This window comes from Vicia villosa, linkage group LG1 (genome assembly GCF_029867415.1).
Source record: "Vicia villosa cultivar HV-30 ecotype Madison, WI linkage group LG1, Vvil1.0, whole genome shotgun sequence".
Lineage (NCBI taxonomy): Eukaryota > Viridiplantae > Streptophyta > Magnoliopsida > Fabales > Fabaceae > Vicia > Vicia villosa.
In genome coordinates this window covers 238,228,407-238,243,355 of record NC_081180.1, presented here as the reverse complement: position 1 = coordinate 238,243,355, position 14,949 = coordinate 238,228,407, and the positions used below count along the sequence as shown (strand labels likewise).

At 39.6% G+C, this 14,949-nt stretch overlaps 1 protein-coding gene across 1 annotated transcript; it reads right to left on the bottom strand.

Moving 5' to 3' along the window:
- Positions 1–11,387: 11,387 nt before the first annotated feature.
- Positions 11,388–13,732, bottom strand: LOC131623978 (uncharacterized). Its single transcript, XM_058895004.1, has 4 exons — positions 13,582–13,732; positions 13,238–13,504; positions 13,090–13,159; positions 11,388–13,008 (listed from the first exon to the last, which is right to left on the bottom strand). Exon 4 carries the CDS (start codon positions 12,782–12,784, stop codon positions 11,930–11,932), a length of 855 nt encoding a protein of 284 aa, XP_058750987.1. The 5' UTR covers positions 12,785–13,008; positions 13,090–13,159; positions 13,238–13,504; positions 13,582–13,732; the 3' UTR covers positions 11,388–11,929.
- Positions 13,733–14,949: the final 1,217 nt, after the last annotated feature.

The following is a 14,949-nucleotide window of genomic DNA, read 5'->3' as shown; positions in this document are numbered from 1 at the left end:
TAGTTAGCAACATTAGAAAATGATTTGGTTGTATCTTTGTTTGAAGAACTCTGATTTCTTCTATGGGAATCGAGCTCACCATATCTAGTGGGTCATAGCCTCTGATTCGGGAACTTCTGAATCTGAAGGTATATGGCTAGAGAAAAATAAATCCTCTTGCCCCTTGATAGGTACTGTGTCTTTGAATTAGAAGATACGTGGCCAGAGGAAAATAAATCCTCTTGCCCCTTGGTAGGGATTCAGTCTTTGATAAGGGCACCTGAAATTGTGCGCCCTAAATCCCTAAGATCCTTGAAAGGGTTAGTTATATAATGTTATGCTTATGATGTTATGATGTTATGAATGTTATGCGAATGCAGTTCGTTAGACACAACGTGAGATAGTAATGAAAAACAGGTCCTTTAACAAAACCTGCAAGGAAACAAAGGTTAGTAGCAAACACAAACAAGTCACACAAGTGCCCTTAGTTTAAGAGGCTTGCTTGAAGTTTGTGGGTAAGTACCCTCCCCACTGAAGTTTAGTTGGTTCAACCTGTCCTAGAATAGTAACCGGGTTCTATGGTGCTCATATCTCTGATCTTTCTCGCGGGCATTGTCTCAACATGGCACTCGATCGGCCAGCCAAAAGCATCCCTTGAGTCCAATCTCAATGAGTGTAGCATCGAGTATCAACCAGCTTCAGTCAGGAATCCAAAGCCAGCCATCTCGCTACTTCCTATAGGCCAAGGTCAAGTTCAACTAAGGTTCTAAGGGCGAATTAGTGTTTGTGACACCACGCGGTAGCCAAATGTCTCCTCGATCATATTCAAGGGCCATCAGGACAAACCAAAGCATCGCACTAACGGTGGCCACCAGTTCAACCATAACGATACATGTCGTACAGCCTCCCTGGTCTCATGCCACATACCTAAGGTACACTAGATCCGGGTGTAGGATCTTTCACACAGCAGAATACCCAAAACACCCTTTAGAATATAAAGCAAACAAATCAAACAATTAAAGTGAATCCTAAACTCTAAGGTAACCCCTCTTTTATCGAAATTTTTCCCCAGCAGAGTCGCCAGTTCTGTAACACGGTGAACTGACTTTTATATCGATCGAAATATCGCGGTTAAGCAAGAGTCGCCACCGACTTTTATTTTATCCAATTTTAGGAAAGGCTAAAAGAACAGGAAAATACCTTTTGAAAAGATTTTGAGTTCGGGGGGTAAGTTATACAAAGGGAAGGTGTAAGGCACCCTTTGCATCCATGGTTTTCCATGGGCTCTTAATTGCTTAGCTCACTTTGAAAATGTTTGAATTGTTTGAAAAGTAGTGTATGAATAGAAATTCGGATAAGAACTTTAGCTTGTAAATAAGCGTAGTCTTTTTGAAAAGTATTTGAAAATTAATGGGAAAAAGAGTTTGAATTTTGAATTTGAATTGAGCAAGCAATTAAAAGCTACTTACCCTAAGTTTAGAAATTTGTTCTTTTAGCTTTTCGAGACGAAAGGATCTATCCGTACCATAAGAGGGTAGGAAGTCTTTCAATTGGATGTGAAGGGTCATCGAGAGTAATCATTCGCCATAAGACTGTCCCATGCCATAAAGAGGGCAGGTAGTCTAAGGGAAGGATATAATAGTCATTAATCTTTTTAGGCATCATGCGAGGATACCTTAGCAATTGGACAATCATCATATCTTTTTTACCGAGGCAACTTCGAGGGACAGAATCGATGATGATAATGAACTTAGGGCAACATTTGTTTTGCTTTAGGTATCCTCGGAATCGAGGGACTTTGACTATTTAGTACACTTAAAGGCAACAAGGCGACAGGCAACAAAGGCAACCAGAGGGATTACCCTAAAGGTGTGTGGGTGCAACAATCACGTGGTCATATTCGAATATTTTATCTTGTAATGTTAGTGATCTAACGCTTGATTCATGGTTTGCACTCCCTAAATTACTAACCACACAGTAATATAATAATGTAACATCACAGTTTAAGTGCCTTCAAGGCCAATCAATACAACCAGTAGACAGTTACATAATAATAGGGGAAGGGGACAATGAAACCAGCGGATCCCTTAATAGGGTTTGACATAAGTAATAATAAAGGCAAATAGGGTTTTAGGATTACCAATGTAGCTTTGGCAACTTGACAAACCTTTAGCTTCGATTGCCTTGAGCATGAAGCATTGACCCTGACCATTAAAGAATTGACAAAAAAGAAAGAGAATGTAGTGAGTATATAACAATTCGAGGCAAACCCTATTAAAAGGCAAAACAAGGCAAAATAAAATATAAAAAGGATGATATTAAAACAGCAAAATTTAGAAAAACTTAGCTTTATGAGAGGCGTGGCGCGCCGTCGGAAGGTATATGAAGATTAATCCTGAAAAGGACATAGGAAAATATTTTTAGTGTAAGCACGTTCTTTGTAAACCCTTATTTAGGGTTCAATAGTTAATAACAGTGATTAGTTACCATGCTAAAATAAAATCAGAGTTTAAAGTCATGGGTTAAACATGTAAAGTGACTAAATTAATATATATAAAAAATATATATATATATAGTCGAAAGTTTGATTAAATGATTTAAAGAGTCATGAAAATAATTATTTAATAAATAAAATATTTAACTAAAAGATAATTTTATTAATAAAAATAATATAGAAAGAAAAAGAAAAGAAAATAAAGAAAGGGTTTATGTAATAAAATGAATAATAAAAAAAAAAATTAGAATAACACTTAGCTGGGCTTCAGTGTGGTAGGTTTGTGATGGTCCATTGTGCAACCGCATGATCCTGTGCGTTGGATCTGAAACGTTGGAGATCCGATGGTGGCTGGAAGTGGACGCACAATAGCCTTGCGCAGGGGTATAGCACTGGATCAACGAAGTCAGCAAGTGTAAAAATATTATTGTCTTCAACCAGGTTCGAACCTGGGTTTTGTAATTCATCCATGTTATGCATTGCCAATCAAGCTATGTGTACCAGTCAACAATAACATATCTCGAATTAAATATATATAAGAAAAATAAAGAAGAATAGGAATGCAAAAGAAAAGTCAAGATGTGGGTCCCTGTAGTCTGCACGCGGCCAATGAGAAAGAGAGAGATGCGTTGAAAACTTGACCAGTCAGTCCCAGCATGACACGCGTGTGGTCCCACTTCCCCATTACTATTCATCGTCCCTGTCTTCTTCTCCTGTGGAATTTCCTTCGCTTTCACTTGCCAATTTACCTGCGATTTTCGAAGCTATTCCTATGCAGATTCAAAACATGAGGAGCATGATGAACATATGACTCACGTTCTGGGCAACATGGGACTCGACCAATGAGTCGTTCTCGCTCTATAGCATCTCAGGAACAATTTGGAATGGATGGTGTTGGTTGAAAGTGATTGAACCGAAAAATCCAACATGCCCTAGCTTCCTCCGTTTTTTGAAGCTTTGAAATCCTATTTTTATGGCTGCCAGCCCCTGCCTTCACGCTGCCCATGTTGTAGGTATATAAGAGAGTACATTAGGGTTGTTTTTGGGCTTGGACCTTGTTTCTTTTGTCATCTTGAAAATTTGAGAAAACATATGTTAATTCTTTATAATTTTGGAGATTTCCCTTTTACCACATGCTAGCACGAGTTGGATCTTTATTTGGGCTCCTTAAATAACTATAAATAAGGCCCTGTAAATTAATTCCATTATTTTTATATTTTATTCAATTTGTTTAGCTTTTAGTTGAATAAAAACCAAATAAATATGAATAATGAGTACAAAAATAATTTGATGGGATTTTGAAGTTCTTAGACAGGTCATGGATGTGTTTAAGGTCCAAGTTTTAAGCCCATTAACTCAAAAATACAAAATTGTCTAATTAGGGTTTCACCCTTTTCTTGAATTTTGACCAACTTCTACCAATCATAACTCTCTCCATTTTTATTGTATGGGGGTGTTCTAGGACTTTTTAGAAATCTTAAAGAGTCCTCTAACCAGCCTTTCCGGTCTCATCTCAATTGAGTATTCTATGTTCATGTTCAACTCTTTGGAAAAATATGACTTTTTGTTGACCTTTTGGAGGACCTGTAATGTTTTGGTTCATATCTCTTAAATGAAGCATTTTTGGCTTTGGCATGTGAGAGACAAAATTGTAGAGAATTCAATTTCCTTCAAATTGAGCTTTGGACGGGAAATTTCTGATGTTCCATGTGAAAGTTATGGCTGGTCAAAGTTTAGTTGACTTTTAGTTCAAAAACCCTAATTTAGAAACTCAGGTTCTTGATGATTCTGGAGCTTTTCTTGATAAATAATGATCAATCCTTGATAAAATGATGAATGATACTCCATAATGAGGATGTTGACCAAAAATCAGAAGTTTTGACTGTGGTTTGTCCATAGTTTGACTCTTAGGTCAACCAGACGATTATTGATCGTTTGAGCAGTTGACTGAGTGATCTTTTGAATCAGGGCTTGAATCTTGGCATGAGGGAACTTTGAATCATATGAGAGATCATGGAATCCACTTGGGGTATCAGAAGTTGATTTTTCTTGGAGAGACACAAAAACCCTAGTTTAGAGGTTGTTGCTTAGGAGAGAGACTACATGCTTCTTTCTTGTGTGTTTTTGAGTATTTGAAAGTCTGATGAATAAATATGTTGGGCAAATTTTGGGGTATGACATAGGCCATAAAACTTCTCAATGTTTTCTTTTCAGGGATCTAATTCAAAATGCTCTCAATGATGGAAGGTTGAAGTTTGCTGACAAAACCAAGAATCAAATGAGGGTAGATTCAAATCCTCTGAACATTGCTGACGCTAGCCTCTGTGAGGTAGAAGATATCAACATGGTGGAGGCGTCTGAAGTCGAAGTTGTAGAAACTAAATCAAAGTTCAATGGAAAGCAGGCTACTGAAAGCCTAAATGGTGACATAATCTTCAATACTGATGTTGAAGAATCTTCCAAGGCAGAGATAACTGAAGCCTCGAAGGAAGAAAGCAGCGAGGCCACTGAAGACCTCAGGATGAAACTCCAGAAAATACAAATCTCTGAAGTTCCTCCAGTAGCAGTTAACATGGTCAGTGCCAGACGCCCAGTGTCTGAGTTTGGCGAATTAGAGACTTGGTTAACAAGGCAAAATGGGGGCATCGAAGCTCCACAAAAAACTGAAAGCCTCAAAGAATATCTTTGGAAATGTCACGAGAGAAGCGGTGGTAAGCAATGGATGTGTCCAAGGTGCTCGATCATGCTGAATCGAAGAGTCGAAGCCAACTTCGAGAGGGCTCGGCGCGAAAGATGGGAACATCCAGGAAGAGAGCCAAATCCCCTGCTACAACTATATCCAAAGATGGATGAAAGCTTGGTAGGATTTTTGGTCAGATGCCACAAAGGAAACACTGAAGTTGCTCTGTGTCCCAGATGTGGGGCAGTCTATGATGAAAGACTCGCACGATCATTCGAACGCATATACTGCCATATGAGTAGGGAAACTCAGGGGTTGCGTCCTAACCTTTATGGTTTCGACATATGGACTCCGACAAAGAGGCCTGATAGTCCACACCCTAGAGCTCGAAGAGTGACTTTCAAAGTCCCTGCGAATGCACCCAGGGATAGGTGGATACAAGCTAATGCAAGAACCAACAAATGGCGAAGCTGGGACCAAGGAGGAAGAACTGCAATGGCATATAGGAAACAATTTCAAAGACCAAATCGAGAGGCGAATCGATTGGAGAATTATAAGGGAAAAAATCCTATGTCTCGATCCCAGTGGAGAAGGCATCAGAGGATAAAAAAGTCTCAGAAGGAATACAGGCCAAGAGAAGTTGGAGAATCTAGTAGCAACCAAGTCTCATACCAGGGGGCAAAGTTAAACAAACCTCCGGTGGAACGCAGGTTGTTCGAAGCTGAGAAACTCTTAGATGAAGAAGAGAAGATGCGTTCAAATTCCTGGAAAGAAGAGGATAGAATGACAAATGATTTTGATTCCGATGGAGTGTCATCCATAAATCTTAATTGTAATGTAGTATCTGTACTCCCTCACGAGTTTAACCAGGAAGTTGAAGTAGAAGACTGCGAAGAGGCTGATATCGAAGAAATGACAAAACACAGACCTGTGTGTTACTATGTGCTGAATAATGGTGCAGTAGAAGAACAGAATGCTTTCTTCGAAAGACCAGATGAGGGTATGCGAAACCACTTGAAGCCACTTTACATCAGGGCGAAGATTGAGAATGTTGGTATTAATAAAGTCTTAGTTGATGGAGGAGCAGCAGTGAATCTAATGCCTCAATATATGCTGAAAAGAATTGGTATGTTCGATACAGATATAAGGCCACATAACATGGTCTTATCTAATTATGAAGGCAAAATAGGACAAACACTGGGAGTTGTTCAAGTCAATTTGACAGTAGGCTCAGTTACGAGGCCAACCATGTTTATGGTTATACCAGCAAAAGCAAACTACAACCTTTTGCTTGGTAGAGAATGGATTCATGGTGTAGCAGCTGTACCCTCAACAATGCATCAGAGGGTGACGATTTGGAGAGAAGATGGTATAGTGGAGAATATCGAAGGTGATCAGAGTTACTACATGGCTGAAGTCAACCAGGTAAATAGAACCAACTTCGATAGGAACCTGGCAAACATAGGTCCTTGTCATGCTGCTGAAGAGATGTATGCTCCAAATAGAAATGCATTGTACTATTTGACTTTGCATCCAAATGGATTCCAATGGGATAGAGAGATCATGGATGGTCCACCAGATCCAGCAACATTGGAGAATTATCAGACAGTACGGCCAACAGGCTGGGATGATGACGGTAATAATGTCTGAGTCTGTGTTCTTCGAAAAGATTTCGGCCTATGTGGCCGAGAACAAAAGAAAGGCGGCTCTCGAAGCCGAACTATCAAGTACAAAGATAGATACAGTTCCAATCAAGGAAGGAACAACAGAATTGGAGATACGTACGAGTTTCGAATTCCCTGAAGACACGGCTCCAGTTGAAGAGATCATAAGAGAAGAACCAAGTCAGAGGTTAGATGCAATATACGACGAAGAACCTTTGGGATTCGAGAAAGACCCAATGGCGTCGAACATAAAGATGTTGGCCCAAGATCCTCTTGAAGAAGTAAATCTTGGAGACAATGATCAAAAGAGAATAACATACATCAGCGCGAAACTAGAGCCTGAGTTGAAAGCAACGATCATCAAAATGTTGAAAGACAACAGAGATTGTTTTGCTTGGGATTATGATGAGATGCCTGGTCTCGGAAGAGACTTAGTCGAATTGAAATTACCAATAAAAGAAGGGAAGAAGCCAATAAAGCAAACTCCCAGAAGATTCGCGCCAGAGATTCACTCGAAGATTAAGACAGAAGTCGAAAGACTCTTGCGTTGCAAATTTATCCGAACTACAAGGTATGTCGAGTGGATTGCTAATATAGTACCTGTAATTAAAAAGAATGGCTCATTAAGAGTATGCATAGACTTTCGTGACCTTAATGCAGCTACTCCTAAAGATGAGTATCCTATGCCTGTAGCAGAAATGCTAGTAGACTCAGCCGCAGGTTTTGAGTATTTGAGCATGTTAGATGGATATTCAGGATACAATCAAATTTTTATAGCAGAAGATGATGTATCCAAGACAGCATTTCGTTGCCCAGGAGCAATAGGCACTTACGAATGGATTGTGATGCCTTTTGGTCTGAAAAACGCTGGGGCAACTTATCAAAGAGCAATGAATTCTATATTTCATGACTTTATAGAAACATTCATGCAAGTGTATATAGATGACATCGTGGTAAAATCTACCTCGGGTATGAGTCATCTCGATCATCTAAGCCAATCATTCGAAAGAATGAGGAAATATGGCTTGAAGATGAATCCCCTTAAATGTGCTTTCTTTGTGCAGGCAGGTGATTTCTTGGGTTTCGTAGTCCACAAAAAAGGGATAGAAATCAACCAAAACAAGACAAAAGCCATTATGGAAACCAAGTCTCCATCCACGAAGAAAGAATTGCAGTCTTTATTGGGTAAGATAAATTTCTTGAGAAGATTTATCTCTAACTTAAGTGGACGCACCCAAGCTTTCTCGCCCCTATTACGGCTTAAGCAAGGAAAGTTCGAATGGAGTGCAGAACATCAAGAAGCTTTCGATCAAATAAAGCAATACTTGACGTGTCCACCAATTCTCATTCCCCCGAATGGGAAGAAGCACATGCGCCTGTATATCTCAGCATCAGATAAAACAATAGGCAGCATGTTAGCCCAAGAAGATGAGAACGGCATCGAAAGAGCCATTTATTACTTAAGTAGAGTACTCAATGATGCAGAGACTAGATATACTGATATAGAAAAACTCTGCCTTTGTTTGTATTTCTCTTGTATCAAACTTAAGTATTATATAAAGCCAGTTGACGTCTACGTTTCATCTCATTGTGATGTTATTAAACACATGTTATCTAAGCCAATACTACACAGTCGGATTGGCAAGTGGGCTTTAGCCCTTACTGAATATTCATTAATATTTCAGCCTCTCAAGGCAATGAAAGGTCAAATTGTGTCAGATTTCATTGTTGACCATGCGGTGGTTGAGAATCATCAGCATTATGTGGATTTGAAACCTTGGAAGTTATATTTCGATGGTTCAACACATAGAGAGGGTACTGGTGTTGGAATATTGATAATTTCTCCTGATGGAATTCCAACAAAGCTCAAGTATAAAATTGAAGGTCCATTATGCTCCAATAATGAAGCTGAATATGAAGCATTGATTGCTGGACTTGAGGCTTTGTTAGAATTGGGGGCAACCAGAGTCGAAATTAAAGGAGACTCCGAATTGGTCATCAAGCAATTGACAAAAGAGTACAAGTGTATCAAAGAGAATTTGATCATGTATTTTGTTATTGCAAATAGGCTACTCAAGAAATTTGAATATGTGGAATTAAAACACGTATCAAGAGTGAATAACCAGGAAGCAAACGACTTGGCACAATTAGCCTCAGGATATAAAGTATCAAAAGAAAAGTTGGAAGAATTGATTGAAGTAAGAGGAAGAGCAATGTTTACTAAACTTTCGCCAAGTGATCTGGAGAACTCACGATTGGGTTATGCCAACAAAGAACAATTCGAGGTACTGAATATAGATTCATTAACAGACACAGATTGGAGGAGTCCAATTATTAACTATCTGAAAAATCCTTCGACGGATACAGACAGAAAAATCAAGTATAGAGCCCTGTCATATTATCTGATGGGAAATGAATTGTTCAAGAAAACTCCTGAAGGGGTATTGTTAAAATGCTTGGGAGAAGCAGAAGCATACTTGGCTCTGTCGAACGTACATAGTGGGGCATGTGGTGCACATCAAGCAGGGCACAAAATGAAATGGCTTTTGTTTCGATATGGGATGTATTGGCCTTCGATGTTAAAAGATTGCATAGAATTTGCAAAAGGGTGCCAAGAATGCCAAGAACACGCAGGTATCCAACACGCCCCAGCAAACGAACTAAGTACGATAGTAAAACCATGGCCTTTTAGGGGATGGGCACTAGATTTGATTGGAGAAATTCACCCCAAGTCCTCTAAAGGTCAAAGATACATTTTGGTGGGAATAGACTATTTCACAAAATGGGTCGAAGCAATACCGCTGGCAAATGTGGATCAAGAGGCTGTGATTGAGTTTATTCAAAAACATATTATATATAGGTTTGGAATCCCAGAAAGCATAACAACGGATCAGGGATCAGTCTTTACTGGACGAAAAATGCAAGACTTTGCCAGAGAAATAGGTTTCAAGTTATTTACTTCTACACCTTATTATGCTCAAGCAAATGGCCAGGTTGAAGCAGCAAATAAAGTAATAATTGGCCTTATTAAGAAACATGTAGGAAAGAAACCCAAGAATTGGCATAAGACTTTAGATCAGGCACTTTGGGCTTGTCGAACATCTCCAAAAGAAGCCACAAATACAACTCCTTTTCAGTTAACGTTTGGACATGACGCAGTACTTCCAATTGAGATATGTTTGCAATCAGTAAGAATACAAAGGCAAGCAGACATTCCTCCCAACGTATACTGGGAATTAATGATGAACGAGTTAGTAGATTTGGACGAAGACAGGCTTCGAGCATTGGAAATGATAAAGAGGCAAAAGGAAAGAGTGTCCAGAGCATATAACAAAAAGGTGAAAGGTAAAACTTTTGTTAATAATGATCTAGTTTGGAAAGTTATTCTACCTATAGATCGAAAGAATCAGGCACTTGGTAAATGGTCCCCACATTGGGAAGGACCCTTTCGAATCTTAAAAGTATTCTCGAACAATGCCTACGAAATAGAAGAGTTAGCAGAAGATCGCAGGATCTTAAGAGTGAACGGGAAATACTTGAAGAGATATAAACCTAGCATGCATGAAGTAAAGATTGCAAAGACGTAGACACTCAAAGTACTACGAAAAGCCAAAATGGTCAGGCATGTGTCAAAATATACTTCACATTGATCAAAATGGCTTTAGAATCAGAAAGAATTATGGAAAGAAAAATCAAAACACCAAAATATTCTTTTCATTGCAAGCATGGAAATACATTTCATTACAAAAAGATCCAGAAATAGGATCTGAGATTACAAAAAGAGAGGAAGGCATAGACATATAAAAAGATTAAACCTAGACTCGCTAGTTAATTCTGGCGTCTAGACCTTCCAGAGATAGCACAGGAACAGGTTCAGCTTCGAACATGTCCCTAGCCCCAGAATCACGCATTCTTCTCACTACGCCTTTCTTGAGAAAAATGTAACTAAGGAGTCTCCCGTATGGAAGACAAGTTACACTTTCTCGACGGTCCACGCCGATAGCAACAGCTTTGACAAGACCTTTGAAGATCATCAAAGGTATGTTAATCTTTCTTCCCCGAATACCACAGAGAATAAACTCCAGATCTTCAACCATGATGTTATTCTCATCAATCACCCGAGGTTGAAAGTTGCCTACGAGCATTTGGTGCCAAATCCTGATGGTTTGTGCGCTGTAGCGATCACTATCCATGAGTGTTCTCAACATGATATGAGTAGTCATGCTGAGAACATTATCATCAAAAGTTGCTCCGGAGTTATTGCATCTTATGAGATTGGCAATAGTGGTGGGGGTAATGCTAAGGTGAGCATGTCGAACGGATGAATCAATGGTGGCTCTACCTTCAGGGTCCATGCGTAAAGACGCATTCATCCAAAACTCTGCCACCATATTAGGGTAGATGGCACCCTCCAGGACTTCCTCAAAGTAGAAGTTCAGTTCCTGATTAGCAAAGAGATTTTCAATGTTAATGAAATGACGAACAAGTTCATCCTCATCAAGTCTGAACTCACCCTTGATGAGAGCTTTGAGATCGTTAAAGGAAAGAATTCCAGCCATTTCAGGGAAAAATGGTGTTTGAGAGGAAAGAGTTGTGTTTTCTCTTTTTTCTGTGTTTTGGTTTGGGGAAGAAATACTTGAATGAAGAAATAAAAGTGATATGGAACCCTTTATATAGAAGGAGAATACTGAAGGTTGGTTTTACATTTTTAATGAGTGATTAGACTGCGGTTCGTTTTTCAAAGTAAGAAGTTATGGCCTCCGCCGTTTCCCGCCCTTGGAAGTTGAGAAGTAATCATTAAACTGATGCACGCACGTCTTAAAAACCGACGTTTTGGAGAAAATGACGTCACTTTTAATAATGATTATGGCTAGAAGAAGTGGAAACGTCAAGTCTAGAGGCAAGAGTGCTGCGAAGGATGTTCAGGTTCTACATGTTGTATTTAATAAAAGCACTGTAGGAAATCTAAAGATATATTTGGCAGAAAATTGAAAGATTTGTTAAAATTAATGCAAGCAAATATTATAGATAGAAATGGGAGTCAGGCGTACAAATATTATATGTCTCGATTACAAAATAAAAATCCAACAAATGAAACAAGATTGAAGACATCTAGCTAAAGTCCTCAGGGAGATCCCTTTTGATCTTCAGATATTGAGTTTCCCATGAGGACATTCGAAGTTCAATTAGTGCCCTTTGTTTCTTCAACTTTTCGATCTCTGGCACTAACTTCTGTGCAGTCTCGAAATGTTTGATTCCTGACTGCACCACTTCGAGCAAATCTTGTTGGTTAGATTCTTGGAGGGCTGCTTGGCTACTTTCAGCTTCCTTTATCTTGCCCTCGAGCATTTTTATTTCTTGTTTCCAGGAGCTGATTTTCTTCTCATATTCATCAATGGCTTTTTGATTCGCCGAATGTTTAAGCTTGAGGGCTTCACCTTGTTTTGTGGCTTCCACAGCAGAATTCCATGAAGAGTCATGAGAGGCCACTATCTCAGATAATTCTTTCTCGACGTTTTGCTTTCGAAGAATGTCAGCTTGGAGTTGTTCAAGGAGAGAGCCTAGCAGAACAATCATCTCTGAGACTTCTGGGGAAACTTGAAGCAAATCTACTTTCTTTAAAAGTTGATTTAAGTTGTAGCTTTTAACAGGGTCCCGGTTGAGAACATCTACAAGATTGACCCCAAAGAATCTCTCTTTTATCTGTCGAAGAAGATTAGGAGTATCTTCCTTGTCACTAGAATCTGCAGTTACAGCTGGAGAGACATCAGGCTCCGAAAGTGAAGAAGTATTCACATTCATGATAGCCCTTAGGAACCCAAGAGGATCAGTTTGTTTAAGTTGTTCAAGCTCCGAAGGAGTAGGCTTCGTAGGAGCAGGCGTCGAAGTTGTCTCAGGAATAGTTTTTACATCGGGAGTCGAAGTTCCTTGAGAAATTGGTTTTTCTGGTTGAGAAATCTCCTCCATGGCATCTTTCTCCGATGCAGAATCTTCGTTGCCATGTGATTGCTGGTTCACATTGTCGCTGCCGGAGAATGGATGATCCTCTTCCAAATCTTTGCCTTGATGAGTAGGTGGGGATTCGTCAGTAGATTGGCTTTCTTCGATTGGCTCATTAGGCAATATAGTGGCAATTGGCCTAACGTCTTCGAAGACTGGTGAGAGAACATGGGTTCTAGCTTGAGAAGTATCTGTTTCGAACGAAGCCAAGTTAATCGTGAGGTTAAGCCTTCGAAAGTTTTAATTGACGAAAGTTGAAATTTAACAATTACCATAAAGTTTATCAACATCAATGGTGAGGCCAGGGTCTTTGAAACCAGAAGTAGCAGTGCCAGCATCATCCTGCAATAACAAGGTAAAATGCCAGTGCAATTAGTTAGTTAAAATTACAAGATAATATGTAAGACAAACGCAAGATACCTTGGGTGGATTATTGTCTGGGCTTGAGTTATGACTTTCCAAAACAAGAGCATTGCTGGCAGTCTTCAAAGGAGACTCTTCAGAAGACGCCTTATTGCCAGGAGAAGCAGCTTTTGAAGGACTTGCCTTTTTCCCTTTTCTTGAAGGGGTAACAGCTTTGTGTTTCTTTTTCTGTCCTTGTCTAGTTTGAGGAGGAGATTTGTCTTCACCATCTGAGGCATTGGTCGAAGAAGCTTTACGCTTCGAACCCGTTGGGGGTTTCGAGCTCTGGCAAGTGAAAGATGAGAAAGATGAGTACCAATCACAGAATTGTACAAGATTTAGAGTATGAGATAAGTATTTACCGTGGGCTTCTTATCCGTGACGATCGAATCACTTTCGTTTGGTTTGTCGCTTTTAGATGTCTCAGACTCTTTTGGGGCAGAAGCTTCTTTAATCTTCCTCCTTCGTGCAACAGCTGTAGTTGAGACTGAAATCAGTATATCAGTAAAAGAAAAGAAAAGTCAGTCGAAAAAGATTATCTTAATTCAAACCTTCAGGTATTGGAGTCAGGACACGGACATGTTTAAGATCTATATGAAGATGTCCTTTGAAAGTATCCAAGGTATGCTTAGTCGGGACCACTCGTTCAGCGCGTTTTTTAGTACTCTCTCGAAGAATTTTGAGAGCATTCCCACACACAAACCAGTCTGGGAAAGGAGGACTTAGAGCCACACCAAAATCAGCACTTGGTAGTGGAGGGAATTTTGGAGGATGAAGTTTGAAAGCCACTTCATAACGTAGTTCTGGTCGAACATACGAGGGCAATTTCAATTTATTTAGTTTGGTGGAAAACTTTTCGCGCAAAGTGACTGCAGCCTCACGAACGGTCCGACTAAGATCATCAGGCCTATAGATAGTTTCAAAGAATTTTTGAAAAGCTTGGATTTCTTTAATATGAGTTGAAGTACCTTTTTTGAAGTTCTCCTGCACATCAGTGAAAGCTGCGGTTAGTTCTTGAGCAAGGCTATCAGCAACAAAAATTTGAGAGCTATAATACTCTGTCCACCATTGATGGAAATCTGGTGTAGAGTAAAAAGAAGGTTCAAAAGGAATAGGAGAAAGATTGGTGACGTCAACGTATTTGTCGATTTTTTGTACAAATGGGGCCATGGAAGGATCGAACTGATCACGCCGAGCAAACATCATTGAATACGCCAAGAAATGTTCATGAAGCTTTCCCATTTCCTCTTTTGGAGTTAGGTAAGCTAACCTGGTCCCTTCTATAGTTCGATTTTTGATTGTGCTATCTTCCTCATTGACATCTCCTCGAAAAGGAAGATAAGTTTCGAATGTGGCATTGAGCCACAGTTGCAATAACCAAAAAGGACCAGCATAAAGTAAACTGCCAGATTTGAAATTCTTGGTAAGATTCGCAGCTTCACTAAGGTTTTCGTAAAGAGACCCTAGAAGTAGTTGGCTGAGGTTGAGTTTTCTACCAGCATGCAACTGATTAGCCATGCAAAGGTACCTCTTTGCAACCTGGATAGATCTTGAGCAGAAGGCGCACCGTGAGAGCCATAATGCTAGAAAAGCAATATGCTCTTCGTCAGATACTGTCGCTTCGGTGGTAATATGGTGTTTCTGGATGAATGCCGTGTAAGTAACATGCGAATCGTTGAAACCTATAGTGTCATTATCCATGTCATTGGGATCAAAGGTTTCACCAGTTG

What these genes read in the sequence shown, in the direction of transcription:
- LOC131623978 (XM_058895004.1), bottom strand. Translation starts at nt 12,784, where the DNA reads ATGGAGGAGATTTCTCAACCAGAAAAACCAATTTCTCAAGGAACTTCG.